A 22,997-nucleotide genomic window follows, 5' to 3' on the forward strand; every position below is an offset into this window, starting at 1 on the left:
TCACCTCTTGGGGAACCACCCACAAGACACACAGCTACTTAGACATAAAGAAACTAAATGATCAACTACATTAGCATAAAAAATGAACAAAATACATAAAAGAAGGAAGCCTGACTGACACACACCAGATATGCTTGAAGATTGATAAGAATATAATATCTAACAAGCATGGTGAAACCATTCACTGTGCACCCCCTTGATTTACAGTCAACAGTTTTTATAAAATATAGTTTTACCTGTCTTTTTAATAGTTTCTGCACTTTTCCTGAAAAATGAAAAAGATGCATTGATGTAAATCCCTAAATCCTTTTCAGAGATTGCTCCATCTTCTACTGTATTTTCTTTACCTTTGTCGACAGTGGTCTCCTGATGTTAGACTTATAACAAGGTAACTGAAGGGCACTCATTTTAAGAAACAGAATAATAAAATGTATTGATAAACAAGTGGATTACAGAAATATGTTAACTGCATATCTATACAGTCATGCTCATAAGTTTATATACCCTGGCATAATTTGTTAAATATTAGCCATTGTTTGGAAAATATAAGTAATCATGCAGAAAGCTTTCCTTTTAATCAGGGAGTTTGCTCAGGCAAATTAATTTATTATCACATAATTGTGTGTGTCCTTTATAAATCATAATGATAACTGAAATAGACCTGATCAAATGTTTACCTACCCTTGAATGTTGGGGCTGTTAACATACACACAAGTTGACACACAGAGGTTCAAATTAAGGCTAATTAAGGGAGAGGGTCCACATGTACCCTCTTTGATTGTAATCGGTGTCTGTGCATAAACAGTCAATATAAAATCAGGCAGAGCTGCGCTGACTTTGCTGGATACCAAACTACAGGGAAAGCAAAAGAACTACGAGAAAAGGTTCTTGATTTGTATAAATCAGTAAAAGGATATAAAAAGATATCTAGAGATCTTAAAGTGCCTGTCAGTGGTTAGTTAGGGAAGTTAGGGATTCTGTTGTTACCAGGCCACGGTCAGGTAGACCAACCAAGATTTCAGCTACAACTACAAGGATCATTTGTCGAGATGCCAAGAAAAACCCACAAGCCACTTCAGCACAAGTGATGTTGCTGTTTCAAGCTGCACAATACGGAGGTACCTGAACAAAAATGGGCTGCATGGTCAAGCTGCAAGAAAAAAAAGCCTTTATTGTGCCAACGTCACAAACTCAAACTTTCATAAAAGGGCACATCAAAATTCAGAATACCAGAAGAATGAGAAACGAAGGAAATATTTTGTTTTTTTAAAGAATTGAATTCAACCACAGATACCGGGAGTTACATCACCATGGTGTTTATAGTGTTGTGCTAATGACGCCAACTGCCGAGTTATGGAGAGCATCAGCAAAGGGAAAACAAAATGATGACTACTACTACTAATAACAATAATAATAATGAACTTTTACTAAATAAAAATTACAAATCCAAGCAGAAAGATACTTAATAAGGAAAAACATAATTCCTCACAATCAAAATTTATATCAGCCCCAGGATGGATGAGAAATGAATTTTAAAAACTGATACCTCACAACGGGAAGAAAAGGTGTGAGCTGGACAAGAAAACAGTAAAAATCGATGAAAGAGGAAAGACAAGAGAACTGCGTACTGGTCACAGAATCAATAGGGAGATTGGAAAAGAAGTCCAAAGAAGGAAAGGCAGACAGAATAAGCACAGTAAACACAGTAGAACACAAAGAAGAACAATCACACTGAGGTAAGGGAAATGTGGAAGAGAATAAGTGGAGCAAACAAGGAAAGATGTAAGAGGCATGTAGAACATTAACAGACTAAGAAGAACGAGACAAGATTATGTATGATAATGAGTTCCAGCTGGTGGCCTAGTGAATAAATACAATTAGATTGTGAAAAATAAAAGGAGAATGAAGAAGACAGATGAGCTAGTTGGGTGAATATGGATACTAAAGTCTCTTAAATGAATAACAGGATCAAAAAATGAAGAGATTGATGACAGGGAAAAAGTGAAGTTCACCTATGGAGTTCTCAGTGGATGGAGAATCAGAAGCAATGACAGTGCAGACATTTTGAAGTTCAGATCATGTGACAATGTGGCTGCATTTGTAGTACTCAGTAAAGGGGATAAAGGATTTCTGTCACAATTAAAAAAGATGGGATACCTAACCAATGAAGGTGTCAACTTTTCCTTCAGTCTACAAGTTAGACGGAGTTAACAACATGAAGAAACAATGGAAGTGGGGTGGGTATAGAAAGAAGATGTCGTGATTAGTGTAAAGAAGAGATGGTATATATTTTCTCAGACAGAAACAGCGTCTAAAACAGATTTGCAGCTTTGGCCTATTAAACTAAAACAGGCTAATTGAGGTATGCAAAAAAAGCAGACTCCTGCCATGCCAAATCTGCATCAAACTGCTGCCTCATGTGTCCATAATGTACATGTAAGCTACTCCTCTTTAATTTATTATTATGATAGTAAATGCTTCCTTTCTTTTTTCTTCCTCATCTAGGTTGAATGTCACCCTTACCTGGCTCAGAAGGAACTTATGGCTCACTGTTCAAGAAACAGAATCCAACTAATTGCATATAGTCCACTGGGTGCCCCATCCCGTCCTTGGGCTTGCCCCGATGAGCGATCACTACTAGATGATCCTCAAATTCTTAATGTTGCAGAAAAACTCAAGAAGACTCCTGCGCAAGTGATCTTAAGGTAAAAATGCATGTAACAAAAATGAAATGGTTAGCTTAAGACTGAATGTGTCATTGTCATCTTTAAAGTCTTATTAGGCACATTTGAGAAGTCACTTGAGGAAGGAGAAGTACCTGAGGACTGGAAAGGTACATATATAATTCCATTCTACAGAAAGGGTTACGACATGGATTGTTGTAATTCCAGGTCAATAAATCTTACTTCTGTGCCATGACAAATTATGGAAACTGTGGTAAGGAATAAACTAGAAAACTACCTATACGAAAACTTCTTCTTCTTTCGGCTGCTCCCGTTAGGGGTTGACAGAGTGGATCATCTTCTTCCATATCTTTCTGTCCTCTGCATCTTGTTCTGTTACACCCATCACCTGCATGTCCTCTTTCACCACACTCATAAACCTTCTCTTAGGCCTTCCTCTTTTCCTCTTCCCTGACAGCTCTATCCTTAGCATCCTTCTCCCGATATACCCAGCATCTCTCCACTGCACATGTCCAAACCAACGCAATCTCGCCTATCTGACTTTATCTCCCAACTGTTCATGTTGAGTTGACCCTCTAATGTCCTCATTTCTAATCCTGTCCATCCTCGTCACACCCAATGCACATCTTAGCATCTTTAACTCTGCCACCTCCAGCTCTGTCTCCTGATTTCTGGTCAGTGCCACCATCTCCAACCCAATAACATAGCTGGTCTCACTACTGTCCTGTAGACCTTCCCTTTCATTATGAAAACAATGTATTAAATTCAATCAGTATGAGTTTATGAGAGGGAAATCTTACCAAACCAATCATTTATATTTTTTGAGCAGGATACTGCAATAGTTGACACAAGCAAAGCATGCAACATAATTTACTTTCAAAAGCCTGTGATACATTTGTCCCACGTCGAAGATTTATTCTGAAACTAGAAGCTGTAGGCATCAGAGGTAACCTACAAAACTGGAGCTCAAGTTGGTTAACGGGCAGAAGACTAAAAGTAAAGGAAAGAGAAGACTGTGCCACATGGAGTGAGGTCTTTAGTGGAGACCCTCAAGATTTCTGTTCTCAGAGTGTTACTTTTTCTGATTTGCACTATTGTAGTTAAAAGACTGGAGAAATTCACAGATGATACTAAAATTGGAGGAATGGTAGACACCGAGGAGGAAGCAAATACAATTCAAGAAGACCTGGACAAGCTACAGAACTGGGCAAATACTTGAAAAATGCAAAGTGCTACATGTGAGCAAAAGAAATGTCAATTACAAATACAAGATGGGCGACAATGTCCTACAGAAAGCCACCTCTGAAAAGGAGACTTACGTTGATGAATTTTCATCATCTAATTTGCAAAAGCTATTAAAGAGGAAAATAAAAAGTTATATTATACAAACAGTTGAATTTAAACAGAGAGACATTATCCTTACACTTTATAACCCACTAGTGAGATCACATCTAGAGTAATGTGTGCAGTTCTCGACACCACACTACAAAAAAAGTCGTAGCAGCACCTGAAGCTGTGCAGGGGAGAGCAGCCAAGTGCATCCAAGGACTTTAAGGACAAGTCCTACTCTGACAGACTCAAGAGAAATTACCTGCTTAGCCTTCAGCACAGGAGACTGCGTGGAGACGTAATCCAAGTCTCCAAAATTCTCAACGGCATCGATCAAGTAGATCCAGCAGAATTCTTAAAACTATACAGTGAGTCGGATACTCGAAGACACCAATGGAAATTAAGGAGAAGCGCATGTAGGAGTCAAGCCAGGAAGCATTTATTAAGAGTTGTGGGAGTCTGGAACCAACTATCAAGTCATGTAGTTGAAGCAGAAACTTTGACAACTTTTAAGAATTATGTGGATGACATATTGGGCCAGCTTAGTTCTTAGCCAAACCAACAAGCCTGATGGACTGAATGGTCTTCTCTCGTTTGTGAAATTTCCTATGTTCTTATGATCCAGAAAATAACTAAAAGTAGCTGGAAGTGTACAACGTGGCAGGGGAAAACACTAACCAGACTTTACAAAACATTTAAATGGCACAGAATAAAAAAATTGTATGGACTTTAGCGAACGGGTGACACCAATCCTAAAATCAAGAACAAGCAAAATCAGAAACATCTGAAATTCTTCATTTTTATTAAATATTTATTTTACGGAACATGAAGAGTCCTCATTTTTTTACCACACTTATATTAACTTCACCTGTTTGTTGTCTGGTACAAATCTTGTAATCGATACTTCCTATTGTCCAAATGACTTGAAATTTTGCACACTTACTCACTCCCGATGACAATACATGAATCAATAATCAGTTTCATTAATTGATCAATTAATCCATGTTAATTAAGAAATGAAATTTTCATATGAAGTATAGTTCAAGATTTCACCAATAGATGGCGCTAGTAACGGACAGAACTAAAACAAACCGAAGACTAAAAAGTTGAAAATAATATATATATAAAAAAATACTTTTTAAAAACCACGCTTATATTAAGTTAAAAAGTGAACTAAAAACTAAAAAATAAGTCTCTCGTACATCACTCGTAAAATACAGTAAATGCGTGGGTGCTTTTCATCAATCAACATTCAAAAAACACTTCTTAAAATCTTAGCAAAAGCGCCCACCTTTTATTTTATGAGTGATGTATGAGAGACTTATTTTTTACTTTTTAGTATACTTTTTAACTTAATATAAGCGTGGTTTTTGAAAAGCATTTATATATATATATTCTTCAAGATCAGAAGAATATCTACGGAAAACCCTCATTCTAAAATAACTTGGAAACTACCCAGCCATCCATTGACACATATGCACCGATGAACCCTCACTGGGATCTTGAGATGTTGGTACATTGTCAATACTAAATCACATCATCAATGATGCAATGAATAGAACATGAAAATAAAATGAATTACAAGAAAACAAAACCAGACTTAAAGCAGCTGCCGATCCTGCCAGGTGCCACAGCAATGTGGCGTCTGGTGTGGCCTGTTAGGCTCCACCCTGGAGATTCTTAAGGAGGTTCCACAGAGATACTACCACTGTAAGCAAGAAAGCAACCTTAAGGACCAGGGATACTTGTGATCCTTGGATTGTAGTTAAAGGAGCAGATGCCCAGAGGTACACTTGGCACACTTGTCCTACAGCTTCTACATTGGCTTCCGCATGTTTTACCTTTTCTCAGATTGCCGTTGTCATGCCACACTTGTTCTTCATTCTGTGCTTTCTCAATTCCCCTTTTTCCCTTGTTATCCTTCTACTACTACAGACTGGAAAAATGTCTATGAAGGACTTTAAGTATAAATTAGGTTTCCATGACTAGGTCATGGGGTGTTAGAGCCTATCCAGGCAACATTTGGCATAAAGTAAAAAACATTCACAGATAGGACAACAACATATCCCATGACACTCATGTGCAACCATCTATTTTCACTCTTATAAGGCTAATTTATAGTCTCCAATCAAGATAACATGCCACCTCACTTCCTCATACAGGGGCATGCTGACTTGAATCCCTTCAATGTCACTCCAGATTTTCCACTCACTCTTCTTCCTGCTCAGCCTTATCCCTGTCCTGTTTTAATCCTCACTTTATGACATCTCCCTTCTGGCCAGTTAAGCTAACACAAAATGCAATGGCCTTCAGAAGTTATCAGACCCCTTTATTTTTCACATTTTGTTATGTTGCTAAAATAATTTCACTTCATTTTTTCCACCTCAAACATCACTCCATACCCCACAATGACAAACTGAAAACAGGACTCCAGGAATTTTTGCAAGTTCTTAAAAATAAAAAAGATGAAATCTCATATTGACACAAGTACTCAGTCAGTCAGTCATTTTCCAACCCGCTATATCCTAACTACAGGGTCACAGGGGTGTGCTGGAGCCAATCCCAGCCAACACAGGGCGCATGACAGGAAACAAACCCCGGGCAGGGTGCCAGCCCACCGCAGGGCACAAACACACACACACACACCAAGCACACACTAGGGACAATTTAGGATCGCCAATGCACATAACCTACATGTCTTTGGACTGTGGGAGGAAACCAACGCAGACACGGGGAGAACATGCAAACTCCACGCCGGGAGGACCCAGGAAGCGAACCCAGGTCTCCTTACAGCGAGGCAGCAGTGCTACCACTGCACCACCATGCCAACCCACAAGTATTTAGACTTTGTTAAACACTTGAAATTTGGCTCAGGTGCATCCCATCCTATTGATCATCACTGAGATGTTTCTAATCCTTGGTTGGGAGTCCATCAATGGTCAATTCAATAGCCTGGACATGGTTAGGAAAAGCACACACCAGTCTATAGAAGCTTCCACAATTGACTAAGCTAAGCCATGAGGCCAAAGGAATTGCCTGCAGAGCTTAGAGACAGGGTGGTGTTGAAGAAAAGATCTGGGGAAGGCTACAAAAAATCCTGCAGCACTGAAGGTTCCCAAGAGTACAATGGTCTCAATAATTCTTAAATGGAGGAAGTTTGGAACAAATACAGCTCTTCCTAGAACTGGCTGCCTGGCCAAACGGTAAGAAAGAGGTCAAAGAACCTGAGCTCCAAAGAACCTGTGTGGAGATGGGAGAAATTTCCAGAAGGAACAACTACCATTGCTGCAATCTACTAATCTAGACTTTATGGCAGAGTTGCCGGACAATGCATGGAAGCTAACTTGGAGTTTGCAAAAAAAAATAATCTTGGGACCTTCAGACTATAAGAAAACAGATTCTCTGGTCTGATGAAGCAATTGTTTGACTTCAATTCTAGGTGTCACGAATGGAGGACACCAGGTACAACTCATCATCTGCACAATTCCATTCCATGTTATTTTTGAGCAGCAGGGACTTTGTGACTAGACAGGGCTGAGGATAAGCGGAACAGAGCAAAGTACTAAGATATACTTAATAAAAACGTATTCTAAAGCACTCTGAACCTCAGAACCTCTGAACCTCAGACTGGGCAAAGGTTCACCTTCACCTTAGGGCAATGGCCCTAAACACAAGACAACACAGGAGCGGATTAGGGTCACCTTTGTGAATGTTTTTGAGTTGCCCAGCCAGAACTCATACTTGAACCCAATCGAACATCTCTAGAAAGACCTCCATTTAGCCTGACGGGGCTTGAAAGGAACTGCAGAGGAGAATGACAGATAATCTTCAAGTGCAGGTGTGCCATGCTTGTTGCATCATACCCAAGAAGATTCCAGGCTGGAACAACAGCCAAACCAAAGCTGCTTCAACAAAAGTACTGAGTAAAAGAGTCAAAATCCTCGAGTCAATATTACATTTTAGTTTTAATTTTTAGAATTTTGCAAAAATTCCAAATATCCTGTTTTCACTTTGTTATTCTGGAGTACTGAGTGTTGTTTGATGAGGGAATAAAATTAAATGATTTTTAGCACCAGGCTGCAACATGACACAATGTGCAAAAAGTGAAGGGGTCTGAATACTTTGTGAAGGAAATATATAATAAATAATATTGGATCGACACTCCTGGCAATGCACCTTTACAAAGGAGGAGGAGGAGGAGGTTAGGAGCAGACACCGATACAGCGCACTGCCGCATCCACCTCATGACAAACCAACTCGGGATCCCAGACTGGGACCCGATTTGCAGCCATGCGAGAGGTGACACCTCAGCACTACACAAGTACAGAGGGAATGGGACCAGTGTGAAGTTTTTTATGGTGGCTGGAGTGCCAATTCTGCCACCAACCCCCTGGTGTTTCCCCTGCAGATTTTTTTTTTGTAATCTGAGAATGGCTCTCTGCAGGTTTGCCAGCTGCTGTCACCTATGAGACCACACTTGTGTTGTGCATCTGATCAGTGTAGTCTGCGCAACAAAAGTCGTCCACTTAGAGGTGAATCAAGGGAACAAAAACATTCGTCTAATGTGGGAAAGTTGCTGCCACTATCCGTAAAGGTTTCATTTAGGAGCAACTGACGTTGTGTTGGCTTGTCTGGGTATGGTATGATTCCGGTTTGACTTTGATTCTTCACTCTAATATTTCAGTACAGAGTTTAAAAATATACAGAAATAGAGATCCATAGGGAGACTATATTCAGCCTTTATTTTTCAGGTGGCAGGTCCAGAGAGGGGTGGCGTGCATCCCAAAGAGTGCCAAGCCATCCAGGATCAAAGAAAATATCCAAGTAAGTAGATGGGTATTGACAAACTAATTATTGCAATGAGAATAAAAAAAATAAACTTTTTACAGTTTGTTAAATATGACTCATAATATTTAATTTGAATGTGTTTTTATTTTAAGATTATTTAGACAAGATAAGATAGCTTTTCTGCGGTAGGCTGGCACCCTGCCCGGGATTGGTTCCTGCCTTGTGCCCTGTGTTGGCTGGGATTGGCTCCAGCAGACCTCCGTGCCCCTGTGTTTGGATTCAGCGGGTTGGAAAATGGATGGATGGATAGATAGCTTTTAATTGTATAAAACGGGAAAGCTAGCATTACTTTCTATACTGTATATTTAAACGAGTGTGGCAGGAGGTGCCTTTTGGACAGAAGGTTTGATGAGCATGACAGGGACTCATAGGAATGACAAGAGATAAAGAATTCTGGGGAGTATGCAAATAACACAGAAGAATACTGGGAGATATGCAAATGTAAAAGCAAATACAAAAAAAGAGTGTTTGGCACTGACTGATCGATCTCAGGAAGGGGAAGTAAAGGTGTGTACACCAGATGAGCCCTAATTAGGGCGAAATACGTGTCAGTGTACTCTTTATATTATCTGACAGGTACTCTAAAACACGCCTATGATCCACTTCTCACAACTGAGAGGGCATGGTGGATGTTTGCCAACTGGCCGACCAACCACAAGTGTTATCTGGTAGGTGACCACCCAAATAATCAGATTGCGATTCAGACCTGATCTACATCCTGTCAAGTAAGTCAACCAGCCGCTGTGGCACAACATCTGAGGCTTTGCATCAGGCGCTGATGTCCAAGGTTTGATCTGCACAAGGGAAGCAAAGGTGCATACATCTGATGAGCCCCAATCAGGGAGAACACGTGTCCTGTACGCTTTGTATTATTTGATAGGTGGTTAATAATATATATATATATATATATATATATATATATATATATATATATATATATATATATATATATATATATATATATATATATATACTGGGAAACAGGCCGGACAAAGACAGGCAGTCATTGTTTTGTCACCCAACACACGTTTATTTACACTATATACAATGGTTAACACACACAAACCCAGTGCCACAGCACCAATCACCCCAAAGTCCAGGCCCTTTCACAATGCCTTTCTCTTCTCCTGACCGCCTACACTCCTCTCCTCTGAGCTTCGTCCTCTTCCACCTGACTCCAGCCATCGAATGGAGGGAGGTGGCCCCTTTTATAATCACCCGGATGTGCTCCAGGTGTCTTCCGATGAGCTTCTGCCGGCACTCCCCAGTGTGGCGGAAGTACCGGCTCCACACCCAGAAGCACTCCGGGTGTCCCTGATCTTCTTCCCTCCAGCACTTCCGGGTGTGGCGGAAGTGCTGCGGTCCAGGGCTCCGTAGGCATTGGGGCGCCCCCTGGCGGTGACGAAAGGCCCCAACAGAGTTGAGCTTCAAAGCTCTGTACCCATGGTCCCCATAGCCACCAGGGTGGTCGCCCCCCACGTGGTCTGGGGGAGGTGTAAGCCCTCCTCTGGTCCTCTAGGGTGTCCCAGCCGGGTCGCCCCCCCAGCCACCTGTGACAATATATATATACAGTGGAACCTCGGTTTGCGAGCATAATTCATTCCGGAAACGTGCTCGTAGTCCAAAGCACTCGTATATCAAAGTGAATTTCCCCATAAGAAATAATGGAAACTCAGATGATTTGTTCCACAACCCAAAACTATTCATATAAAATACAAAATATAAAGTAAAAATGCATAAAACAAATTAACTTGCACTTTACCTTTGAAAAGAATCATGGCTGGTGTGAGTGAGTTTCTAAACTCTTGTGGGATTGCACCCAACGGGATGACATGCTGAAGAGCGTCCCAAAGCAATCGGCAGTCTCCCAGCGCTGTAGCAGTTCTCCGTAAAAGCGAATCCGAAAAGATTGCGGACATGCTATAAGCGCCTGCCGTCAATGGGTGATACAAGGAACAAGGAACATTATAAATGTGCAGGGCCCTGCCTGACTGCTGTGTCTGTGTATAAATAACCGCGCTGTTGCTGTTTCAAGCTGAATAAAGCTGGTGTTGCTAAAGTACTGAGACTCAGCTTCTTGTTTTAGGGTGCAAGACGGGGACTCACACGTCACAGCACGCATGCACACACACACACACACACACACACGAGCGTGTGCGAGCACACATACACACACACACACGAGCACGTGCGTGCACACACATGAGCGCGCGCGCGTGCGCACACAGTCACAATGCTAATGCTGTAGTAAACACTATATGCTCGTATGGATGTTGACTATATGAGTGAGGCACGCCGACTCAGACAGAGAATAGGAGACAATTGCCCAGACAGACGGACAGACACAAAGCACAAGTCCACATTTATTGAAATGGGGATATGCTTTTCCCTTAATCCCCACAGCAATACACAGTACAATTAAGCACAGCACAATATGCAGCACTAAAGCACACTTCTCTTCTTTCTCTCTATCCCAGTCATTCCATTTCCACTGCTCTTCTGGCAAGCTTCGTCCTTCTTCCTCCCGACTCTGGCTCCTTTTAAGCCACACCCGGGAGTATTCCAGAAGGCTCAATAGGGAAGTCTGGAATTACTCCTAGGTGTGGCAGAAGCCCAAAGTAATGCTCTGCAGCTCCCCCTGGCAGCATCCACGGAGCCCAACAGCCCTCAGCCGACAAACAGTAAGCCCCATATAGCCCTGTGGGAATCAGAGGTGCCTTTGCAAGGCTGCCAAGTAGCAGTTTGGGGGAGATAGTGCCCTTCATAAGCCATCTTCCCCATCCTTCCATTACGGAGGTGTCCCAGCAGGGTAATGGCTCCGGCCACCATCCACCACTATATATATATATATATATATATATATCTATATACACACACATATATATATATATATACTAGCTGTGTAAGCCTGTGCTGTAAAAAGCCTGGGCTCCTTCAAATCATGGGGGATTCTGGCACTTCAATTAATCAATTGCATTGGTTGTGCATTAGCGGCTAAGCAAGATTCTCTTTTCTTGGCGGTTTTGTTTTGCTGATGTGTTCGCCTACATTGTCTGTCAGCGGTTAAGCAAGTTTTTCTCTCCTCTGAGGTTTTGTTTTGCCGATGTGCTGCCACTGATTGGTTCTTTCATCATTACAACGCTCCATCTCACACTGCTCTCAGCATTTGCCAATTTTTGGCAAAAAACGGTATGACAACCCTGAACCATCCACCCTACTCACCGGATTTAGCTCCGCGTGATTTCTTTTTGTTCCCTCGGATGAAAAAAGACTTGAAAGGAAGGCGTCTTGCTGACATCGAAGAGGTAAAACAAGAAACGACCAGAGCATTAATGGGCATTACTTCAGACGAATTTGAAAAATGTTTCGATCAATGGAACAAACGGTTTGATAAGTGTATTTCCGCCAATGGAGAGTACTTTGAAGGAGATTAATTGTAGTTTGTACATAAAATTAAATTAAACATGTTTTAAAAATATTTCCGGTTATTTTTGGGTCCCCCCTCGTATATATATACTTTATATGTTTAAGATCAGATCAACTAACCAGTGTGTATAGGTGTTATGTTTTTCGCAGGGTTCCCCTACTGGTTGGATTTCAAATTCCTCTTTCATGTCTGATTTGTTCATTTTTGATTCTTAATGTTTCTGTTTCTAGGCGCAGCCAGGGTGTTGAGGGGGTCCAGTTTGGTGGGTTCAGGATTGGGTCACTGCTTTTTGCAAATGATGTTGTCCTGTTTGCTTCATCAGGCTGTGATCTTCAGCTCTCTCTGGATCGGTTCGCAGCCGAGTGTGAAGCGGCTGGGATGAGAATCAGCACCTCCAAATCCGAGACCATGGTCCTCAGCCGGAAAAGGGTGGAGTGCCCTCTCAGGGTTGGTAGCGAGATCCTGCCCCAAGTGGAGGAGTTCAAGTATCTCGGGGTCTTGTTCACGAGTGAGGGAAGAATGGAGCGTGAGATCGACAGGCGGATCGGTGCGGCATCCACAGTAATGTGGGCATTGCATCGGTCTGTCGTGGTGAAAAAGGAGCTGAGCCGCAAGGTGAAGCTCTCAATTTACCAGTCGATCTATGTTCCTACCCTCACCTATGGTCATGAGCTATGGGTAGTGACCGAAAGAACGAGATCGCGAATACAAGCAGCTGAAATGAGTTTCCTCCGCAGGGTGTCTGGGCTTTCCCTTAAAGATAGGGTGAGAAGCTCAGTCATCCGGGAGGGGCTCAGAGTAGAGCCGCTGCTCCTCCGCATCGAGAGGAGTCAGATGAGGTGGCTCGGGCATCTGATCAGGATGCCTCCTGGACGCCTCCCTGGTGAGGTGTTCCGGGCACGTCCAACCGGGAGGAGGCCCCGGGGAAGACCCAGGACACGCTGGAGGGACTATGTCTCTCGACTGGCCTGGGAACGCCTTGGGATTCTCCCGGAAGAGCTAGAAGAAGTGGCCGGGGAGAGGGAAGTCTGGGCATCTCTGCTCAAGCTGCTGCCCCCGCGACCTGACCTCGGATAAGCGGGAGACAATGGATGGATGGATGGATGTTTCTGTTAATATTGTTGTTCAGTTTCTGTGTCTTCTACTATGTTCTATGTATTTTATGGGTGATCCCCAAAGAAACAGGGTCACCTGCCCATCCCTATCAAAGGACTACACTCCCTTGCAGTTCCCCAAATACACTTGATGGTTTTTGTGAGTTATAGAGATCTTTTGTGTCTTTTGTGATTTCTGGAATTCATGACCTTAATGCTTTTTTTTTACCATTCCTGCTGGATTTGTGTTTATTTTGGGATTGCCTTTCAGACGTCTCCTGCTGTGCATTTTGCACTCTTTGAATTTGTTTGTCAAAAGAGCATTTTCTTTTTTTTTATAGCAGGTCATTCTATCTTAAAACTTGGAGAGAAACTCAGCAAACAGGGTGCCAAAAATACTTCAAATGTGAGAGGGGGAAATCATCAGGCCCTGGCTAGTATTGAAAGGACAAATAAAGGATCTTTATAAAGAAAAGTTTTATTGATCAAAAAAAAAAAAGACTCTCTTGTGCTGTGATTACAGTCATAAGAAAAGGTTTGGGCACCCCTCTTAATTCTTTGGATTTTTGTTTATCATTGGCTGAGCTTTCAATGTAGCAACTTCCTTTTAATATCTGACATGCCTTATGGAAACAGTAGTATTTCAGCAGTGACATTAAGTTTATTGGATTAACAGAAAATATGCAATATGCATCATAACAAAATTAGACAGGTGCATAAATTTGGGCACCCCAACAGAGATATGACATCAATACTTAGTTGAGCCTCCTTTTGGCCTCTAGACGCTGTCCTCCTATAGCCTTTGATGAGTGTCTGGATTCTGGATGGAGGTATTGTTGACCATTCTTTCATACAAAATCTCTCCAGTTCAGTTAAATTTGATGGCTGCTGAGCATGGACAGCCTGCTTCAAATCATCCCATAGATTTTCGATGATATTCAAGTCGGGGGACTGTGACGGCCATTCCAGAACATTGTACTTCTCCCTCTGCATGAATGCCTTTGTAGATTTCAAACTGTGTTTTGGGTCATTGTCTTGTTGGAATATCCAACCCCTGCGTAAATTCAGCTTTGTGACTAACGCTTGAACATTATCCTGAAGAATTTGTTGATATTGGGTTGAATTCATCCGACCCTCGACTTTAATAAGGGCCCCAGTCCCTGAACTAGCCACACAGCCCCACAGCATGATGGAACCTCCACCAAATTTGACAGTAGGTAGCAGGTGTTTTTCTTGGAATGCGGTGTTCTTCTTCTGCCTTGCAAAGCGCTTTTTGTTATGACTAAATAACTCAATTTTTGTCTCATCAGTCCAAAGCACTTTGTTCCAAAATGAATCTGGCTTGTCTAAATGAGCATTGGCATGCAACAAGCGACTCTGTTTGTGGTGTGAGTGCAGAAAGGGCTTCTTTCTCATCACCCTGCCATACAGATGTTCTTTGTGCAAATTGCGCTGAATTGTAGAACGATGTACAGATACACCATCTGCAGCAAGATGTTCTTGCAGGTCTTTGGAGGTGATCTGTGGGTTGTCTGTAACCATTCTCACAATCCTGCTCATATGCCGCTCCTGTATTTTTCTTGGCCTGCCAGACCTGCTGAGTTTAACAGCAACTGTGCCTGCGGCCTTCCATTTCCTGATTCCATTCCTTACAGGTGAAACTGACAGTTTAAACATCTGAGATAGCTTTTTGTAGCCTTCCCCTAAACCAGGAGGCTGAACAATCTTTGTTTTCAGATCTTTAGAGAGTTGCTTTGAGGATCCCATGCTGTCACTCTTCAGAGGAGAGTCAAAGGGAAGGAAGCACAACTTGCAATTGACCACCTTAAATCCCTTTATATCTCATGATTGGACACACCTGTCTATGAAGGCTTAACCAGCTCATCCAACCAGTTTGGTGTTACAAGTAATCAGCACTGAGCAGTGACAGGCATTCAAATCAGCACAATTACAAGGGGACCCACATTTTTGCACAGCCAGTTTTTCACATTTGATTTAATTTCATACAACTAAATACTGCGTCACTAAAAATCTTTGTTGGGAAAACACCGCAATACTCAGATGTTCGTAGGAAATGAAAGACATACCACTGTTATCTTTTTTGTTGAAAGTAGAGAAAAGTATTATGCAGGCTGAGAGGGGTTCCCAGACTTTTTCATATGACTGTATCTCTCTAATTGTTAATGGTTTTCATGCGAGGTTCCTAGTAGCTAAGATTAACTAGTCGTGTGTCGCTCTGTTTGGTTTAGAGCTCTTCACTTGTGATGATCAAAGTTACACCCTTGTCCTGTAGCACTAAAGAGTGTCCAGGCTGCTGTTTATTTGATTATGTTGACCTCTTTTGGATAAAAGTGTCTGCTAAATGAAAAATATGTAAATACATTTTGAAAAATATTTAACATACAAGAAGTATCAGACAAGAACCAACCAGGCATAGAACAGTCATAGACTCTACAGGAATGAGTTCGGCAAGGGCTTTAGAAATTCATTTGTTGATACTGCCCACAGGAAGGAAACAAAAAAAAAAACAAAAACCAGTGAATTTCATAAGACTACAATTGCCTTCCAGTGATCATAAACAAGTATTTGAACCTGAGGGTTAGGATTTTTATACAAAATATGAAGTGGGTGCCATCAATTAATTTGACTCAGTCATTCAATCAACCGAACGATTCAGATTCAATAGTTCACCTAACACACACATCTTTGAAAAGAATACCTCAATAATCAAAGAAAATCCTTGGAGACACTGGGGAAAGCATAAATAAAACATAAATAGAGACTGAGTGGAGACTGAGCTTGGGTCCTTTGAGCTGTTTGACAGCAATGTTAACCATAGTGTCACTTCTGATAAAACCAGCAAGCCCGCGATTCTCGAAAGAATCGCAAATCCAAGAATGGCAATCACCTCATGGAGGGTGGGTGCGTCCTGGGAAATGTCATTTAATTAAATAAACATTTGTACTAAAGGGGTTTCTTTTTGGAGCTGTGACTCATGTGGTTGTGGTGTTTCAGGAGCGCGTTGTAGGCGCCTTGTTTCCATCAGGACGTAAATGCATGACAATATCACGGTGAAACGGAGGCTCATCGTCATCACTTTGAAACCCAATTGCCACTTCATTAACGATGGGAACATTGTATCGTCTCGGATCCTGTACTTTGTCCTTTATTAGCACTAAGGCAATTGTAGATGGTGCCACACCGCCTCTGCTTTTGTATTGGCTTCTCTTTCAACCTCATGTAGCATTTTTATAGAGTTTGCTAATGGGTGATTGTTTATGACTTCAGCTACGTTTCTCATTATTGGCTCTGTGGTTGATATACTGCGTCATCTAGATGTAACACGTACATTTGGGCACATTTGCGGTGGTGATTTGGCTCAGGGTGTACTGTTCCAATCCGATGCAATATTTGTCAACATACGCGAAAGCAGTATGGGCCATTCCCAGGGGGGAAGCCGGTGCGTGATGAAATATCATGGAGGGTGGGTGCATCCTGGGACAGTTCATTTCAACGCGCTTCTGTTATTGTTTTTCTTCATGCAGTCTCGTTTTTGTTTTTTTATGGCTGTGTCGTCGTATATGCAGTGGTGTGGCCGGGCGTGTCCGGGCGGCTGTACAACCTGGCGTGCACGCTTTACCTCAGGTTTAGTTCACAGGTCGTAGGCATGGTAAAGTTTCCATTTAATTCAATAACCCCATTTGAACTAAAGCGGTTTCTTTGTTGCTTGGGCGCCTTCGTTCATTGTTTTTATCCATGTTGTTTGGGCGCCACCTACTGACTCTGGGAAGCCGCTGCGTTTGACTCTGGGGTGGGCGCCACGGCGCAGCATGTTGTGTTATTTGGTTTTGGGCGCCCCCTACTGACTCTGGGAAGCCGCCGCTGCGTTTTGGGATGCCGCTGCGTTTGACTCTGGACTCTGGGGCGGGCGCCAAGGATGCAGTGCGCATGCGCCTCGGTGCGTCCGCCGTGCATAAATTAACTGTGGTTTAGTAAGATAGATAATCTTTCGGAATGTAACACAACATTCTCAGGCAGGCTCACTGTGCCTACAATGGATTCATAAAGTATTCGGACCTCTTCACTTTCTGTAGTGTGAGATAACCAGCCGGGATACAACCAGACGGACACCGGCAGTTCTTAAAACACACACGTTTAATAAACATAGGTCCCAAAACCCAAGACCCGCACACACACAGTGCTTCCAGCACCACAACACCCTTCTACAGGCCTTCAATGTCCGTGGGCCACATCTCTTCCTCCTGTCTCTGGAGCTTCATCCACCTCCAGCTCCTCGACTGTAGGAAGGATGTGCTCCAGGTGCTTGCTGATGACCTTCCGGCGGCACTTCCTGGTGTGGCGGAAGTGCCACACGAGCATCCGGAAGCACTCTGGGCGTCCCTGGAAGGTTCTTCCTCCACCTGCCCAGGTGTGGCGGAAGTGCAGATTTCCCGGGCTCCATGATAGTCGGGGCACCCCCTGGTGGTGGCCACGGGCCCCAGTGGGTTTGAGCCTCCTGGCTCCATCCCCGTGGTCCCCTCATTATCCAGAATGGTTGCCCCCTCGTGGCCCGGGGGACATAAAAACTGCCTCCCGGTCCTTCCAGGCGTCCCGGCTGGGTCTGCCCCCCAGCCTCCTGCCACAGTAGATTTAATTTTAAATGGATTCATGTTTATAGAAAGATTGGAAAATGTATTTAAAATTAAAAACTGAAATCTCTTGTTCATGTAAGCATTCAATAATTTGTAGAAGTTCCTTTGGCAGCAATATCAGCTTCTAATCTTTTTGAGTAAGTCTCTGCAAGCTTTGCACCCCCTGATTTGAACAGTTTACCTCATTCTTCTTGGCGGATTCTCTCAAGTTCTATTAGGTTGGATGGGAAGTGTCTGTAAACTGCCATCTTCAGGTCTTTCCACACATGCTCTTTGGGGTCTTTGGCTGGGCTACTCAAGGACACTCAGAGACTTGTCCTGGGACCACTCTAGTGTTGTCTTGGTTGTTTGCTTTGATTCATTGTTATGCTGAAAGGTGAGCCGTCACCCTAGGCTGCAATCGCATGCACTCTGGAGCAGGGTTTCTTCAAGGACCTTTCTGTATGTGGCTGTATCCTTCCTTTAATTCTGACCAGTCTCCCAGTTCATACAGCTGAGAAGCACCCCAGTAGCAGGCTAGTGAGTACTGCCCAGCGTGCCCATGTGTTAAGACAGCCCTGCTCCAGTCTTCTGCCCACACCTTCAAAGACATACAGGTTAGGTTATCTGGCAATATCAAATCGGCCGAGTGTGCCTGTGTGCATGAATGGACCTGCAATGGAGTGGCACTTCTAATAACCTGATTTCTTTTGTTCTCCTGTCTTCACTGAGCTCCTGGCCATAGAGAGAAAAATTCAAGGTTTTTACTTCACATTTTACAAAACTAGAAAATAATGGAGGAATCAAAAATGCTTTAAAATATTAAGTGCATAAGCTGGAAAAAAAAATCAAAGCCCCTGTTGCATTTGAAGGGAGTTTGAAAAGCCACGTGTAAGCAAGGTATCTATTTGTGACATTTTCTTTCCTGCCATTTCTAAACAGGTGTTTGATTTCACTTTGTCAGATGAGGACATGAAAAAAATGGAAACCTTGACCTGCAACAAGCGTTTAACAGTCCCACCCATTAAGGTACTGTACATTAATTAGACTTTTATACATTAGTTTTTAATTCAAAGCTCTTGTTATAATATTCTTTCATTTGTATGAGATCTTGGCTTTGATAAGGTGAGTAACGCAATTAATGCAGAAACTTAGTGTCTTCAAAACCTGTGTCCAACTATGGCAAAACACTCCAACATTATTAAATTGTGCCAAAAAAGAAGAGTTAAACATTCTCGTCAGCCAACGTGAATCCGAAAACAAACATGGACCCTGTGTCTCTGGAACAGTGTGGGGAAGTTTACTTTTAGAAGCAGCTTAGTCATGCAATGGGCGGCATGGTGGCGCAGTGGTAGCACTGTTGCCTCGCAGTTAGGACCCAGGTTCACTTCCCAGGTCCTCCCTGTGTGGAGTTTGCATGTTCTCCTCGTGTCTGCATGGGTTTCCTCCCACAGTCCAAAGACATGCAGGTTAGGTACATTGGCGATCCTAAATTGTCCCTAGGGTGTGCTTGGTGTGTGTGTGCCCTGCGGTGGGTTGGTGCCCTGCCCGGGGTTTGTTCCTGCCTTGCGCTCTGTGTTGGCTGGGATTGGCTCCAGCAGACCCCCGTGACCCTGTGTTAGGATATAGCAGGGTGGTTAATGGATGAATAGTCATGCAACTCGTTATTCATAAAAAAAAGTATCTAAATAAGTTATTATAAAACTAGACATTAAGCCCGTTACAATAACGGGCGCTAGAACAGTAGTCCATAAACATTAGTAGGAACAGTCTATATTAAATGGCAAGGGACTTTTACCTCATTAAATTTTTCCCGTAAAATGCCTGCAATTTTCTCTGACAGTAATACTGGCTTTGCTGTCCGTAATATGCATTTAAATTTCTGTCACAACAGTGGGCAATCAGCAGATTCTCCCCAGCAACTGATGTAAATCTACTTTTAAAAGTCATCGTATTGTAATATCATGAAAATTCGTATATTTAGGAAAACCCCTTCAACGACTGACACTTTACAGGGCCAGGCTTCTTAATCGCAAATCTGACATCCTCAGAGTGAACACTTGCACAACAATGGGGAAGCTGGTCTCCGCGTCTCAGTACCGATTGGATTTTTCGTGTTTTGTTTTAGGTCTTACCTCATTTACCAAAATCCGATTGGATCTGCCACGCGATATTTTATAGGTCCCACCCTCTCTGTCTTGTGTGACGCGTCAGGCGGCCTTTGAAGCGTCACACCGTGCCCCGCGCATGCGCACTTCACCAGAAGACACACACACACAGACACTGGACGCACACAGGGGTTTTATTAAAGAGGATTTAATGCTTAAATAGTGAAACTCTGAAAAACTGCACATTTGACTGGGCAACATTTGTTATTAAACGCTAAGCCGATACATGAAGGTAAAATCGAAAAGTAAAAGCAATTTGGAAAATCACGCAGTAACTGCAACAGACAGATTCTTGCAATGGCTTATGGGTAGTTCGATCACGCACAGCACAGCACTCTGCAATTAGTCTTGGTCTAAGGTTCCCAACGGGGGCGGTACCACCCACCGGTGGGCACTGAAGAAATCTAAGGGAGCATTTCTGGTCCAAGACATATTAAGGGGGCGTTGGGGACCAGCCACTTCCCCCTTGGGCAATACTCGCAAGAACGCACTGAAAAGTTTGCTTAATACTAAAAATCATTGAATGCATGTTTCAACAAATTATTCAAAATGTCCATTTAGAATGACCCGTCCGTATTAAATAGTAGGTATTGGTACATTATATTTACAAGTTTGCACAAGTCGTGCATTCTCAGATCACACAAGTCCTTACAAGATTAACGCACGTGCAGAGGACCGAATCTATGGATGTTCTGACAGGTTCATTGAACATTACTATAAATATGTGAGAAGTTTTCTTATCAATACCAGATTGTTTAGGAATTCCTTCAGAGCAAGTGTAAACCTAAAATTACAGTGTGGTACCTACAAAAACATACGTGGACCTACTTATTAAAAACTAGGGGGCTTCGCTTGCCAAACCTGGCCTGCTCTACGCGCCAACAACTTCGCTGTGGATTTCACTTTCACCAAACAACAAATCTTTTATTTCTCGTGGATACGCCTCTTCATTGGGAAGATATTACTTTTCCCTGATGGTAACATGAATTATACGATCTACAAGTCTCCCATCATTATATTTAGCTGAAAGAGGATTTAGCATGATCAACAATCTATTAACAAAGAAAAGAAACAGATTGTCAATAGTGGAATGCGGCAATTTAAGATTGCTGATGACAAAAATGGCACCAAACATTGAAAAGTTAGTGCCATCACACCAAGCTCAGTCCTCTCACTAATAATATTATATTCATTTTTTTAATAATATATTTTTTAATCATACTTTGAGCAATACACCAATATTGTTAATATCTTCTAATAAAATGGGGATGGACAGGATTAGAAACGAGCACATTAGAGGGTCAGCTCAAGTTGGATGGTTGGGAGACAAAGTCAGAGAGGCGAGATTGCGTTGGTTTGGACATGTGCAGAGGAGAGATGCTGGGTATATTGGGAAGAGGATGCTAAGGATAGAGCTGCCAGGGAACAGGAAAAGAGGAAGGCCTAAGAGAAGGTTTATGGATGTGGTGGGAGAGGACATGCAGGTGATGGGTGTGACAGGTGGATATGGAAACAGATGATCCGCTGTGGCAACCCCTAACGGGAGCAGCCGAAAGAAGCAGAAGATGTATTTTACAAGTTTACCTTTTCATTCCTTTTAAAAAAAAATTATAAAACAATCAATACACTTTCTTAATCACCTTAATCCAGCACAATGTCATAAGGGAACCATGGCCTATCCCAGCAGCAACTAAGTGTGGATGTAATGAACACAGGGTCACATTATACCGAGAAGAAAATCCATTCCAACACAGGCTAACATGATCACTCTACATAGTGTGTGACCAGGTCAAGAATCAAACCAGGGTTTTTGAAAGTACAGTGGATTCAGAAAGTACTGATCTACACCCTGTCAAGTATGTCAACCAGTTGCTGTGGCACAACATCTGAGACTTCACATCAGGCGCTGACGTCCAAGGGGAATCATAGGTGCGAACATCTGTTGAGCACCACTCAGGGCGAAACACGTGTCGGGTACTCTTCGTATTATTTGACAGGCACTCTGTAACAATAACTTTCTGTACACTATGTTGGATTGTAGGTTTAATTTTATATTGACAAATTTGCCATTCTTATCCACCAATCTGCACTCAATAACCCATTATCACAAAGTGAAAACATGTTTTCAGAAAGGTTTGCAAATTTAAGAAACAGACATCTCTCATTCATATAATATTCAGACCCTTTGCTGTGGTACTCCAAATTGTGGTCAGGTGCTTCCTGTTTGCTTTAATGCTCTTTGAGTTGTGTCCAGAACTTGATTGGAGCCCACCTGTGAAAAACTGAATTGATTAGACACCATTCAGAAAGGCACACATGTACTGTACCTGTGTACAGAAGGTCCTACAATTCACACTGAAGGTCAGGACAAAAAACAAGCATAGATCAGGCCAAGGGTATAAAACCATTCCTAAAGCTTTGGGTGTTCCCAGGAGCCCAGTGGCCTTAATAATTATGAAATGCAAGAAGTTTGGATCCACCTTGAGTCTTCTTACAGTTGGCCATCTAAGTAACCGGGCATGAAGAGAGATGAATGAACCTGTCAGAAGGAAAGTCATCTCAGCGGCACTCCATCAATGAGCCGTTTATGGTTGAGTGATTAGACAGAAGCCAGTCTTGCCAAATGACATTTAAATGCCTCTGAGAGCATTAAGAAACCGATTTCCTAGCCTGATAAGATAAAAATTGAACATCTCAGCAGATTTCCAAGCAGTATGTCCAACAAACATTAGGCACTGCTAATCACCACTCTCATGGAGAAGCACGGTGATGACAACATCATGCTATGGGGTGCTTCTCTGCAACAGGGGCAGGGA

At 42.5% G+C, this 22,997-nt stretch overlaps 1 protein-coding gene across 1 annotated transcript in view; it reads left to right on the top strand.

Moving 5' to 3' along the window:
- akr1a1a (aldo-keto reductase family 1, member A1a (aldehyde reductase)) overlaps positions 1 to 22,997 on the top strand; it is a 76,539-nt gene that overhangs the window by 46,940 nt on the left and 6,602 nt on the right. The window contains exons 6-8 of the mRNA XM_051930051.1: positions 2,506 to 2,705; positions 8,765 to 8,837; positions 18,956 to 19,042. Of these exons, the coding sequence (XP_051786011.1) occupies positions 2,506 to 2,705; positions 8,765 to 8,837; positions 18,956 to 19,042 (360 nt within the window). The remainder of the gene's footprint in view (positions 1 to 2,505; positions 2,706 to 8,764; positions 8,838 to 18,955; positions 19,043 to 22,997) is intronic.

The sequence above is a fragment of the Erpetoichthys calabaricus genome, chromosome 7, assembly GCF_900747795.2.
Source record: "Erpetoichthys calabaricus chromosome 7, fErpCal1.3, whole genome shotgun sequence".
Classification (NCBI taxonomy): domain Eukaryota; kingdom Metazoa; phylum Chordata; class Cladistia; order Polypteriformes; family Polypteridae; genus Erpetoichthys; species Erpetoichthys calabaricus.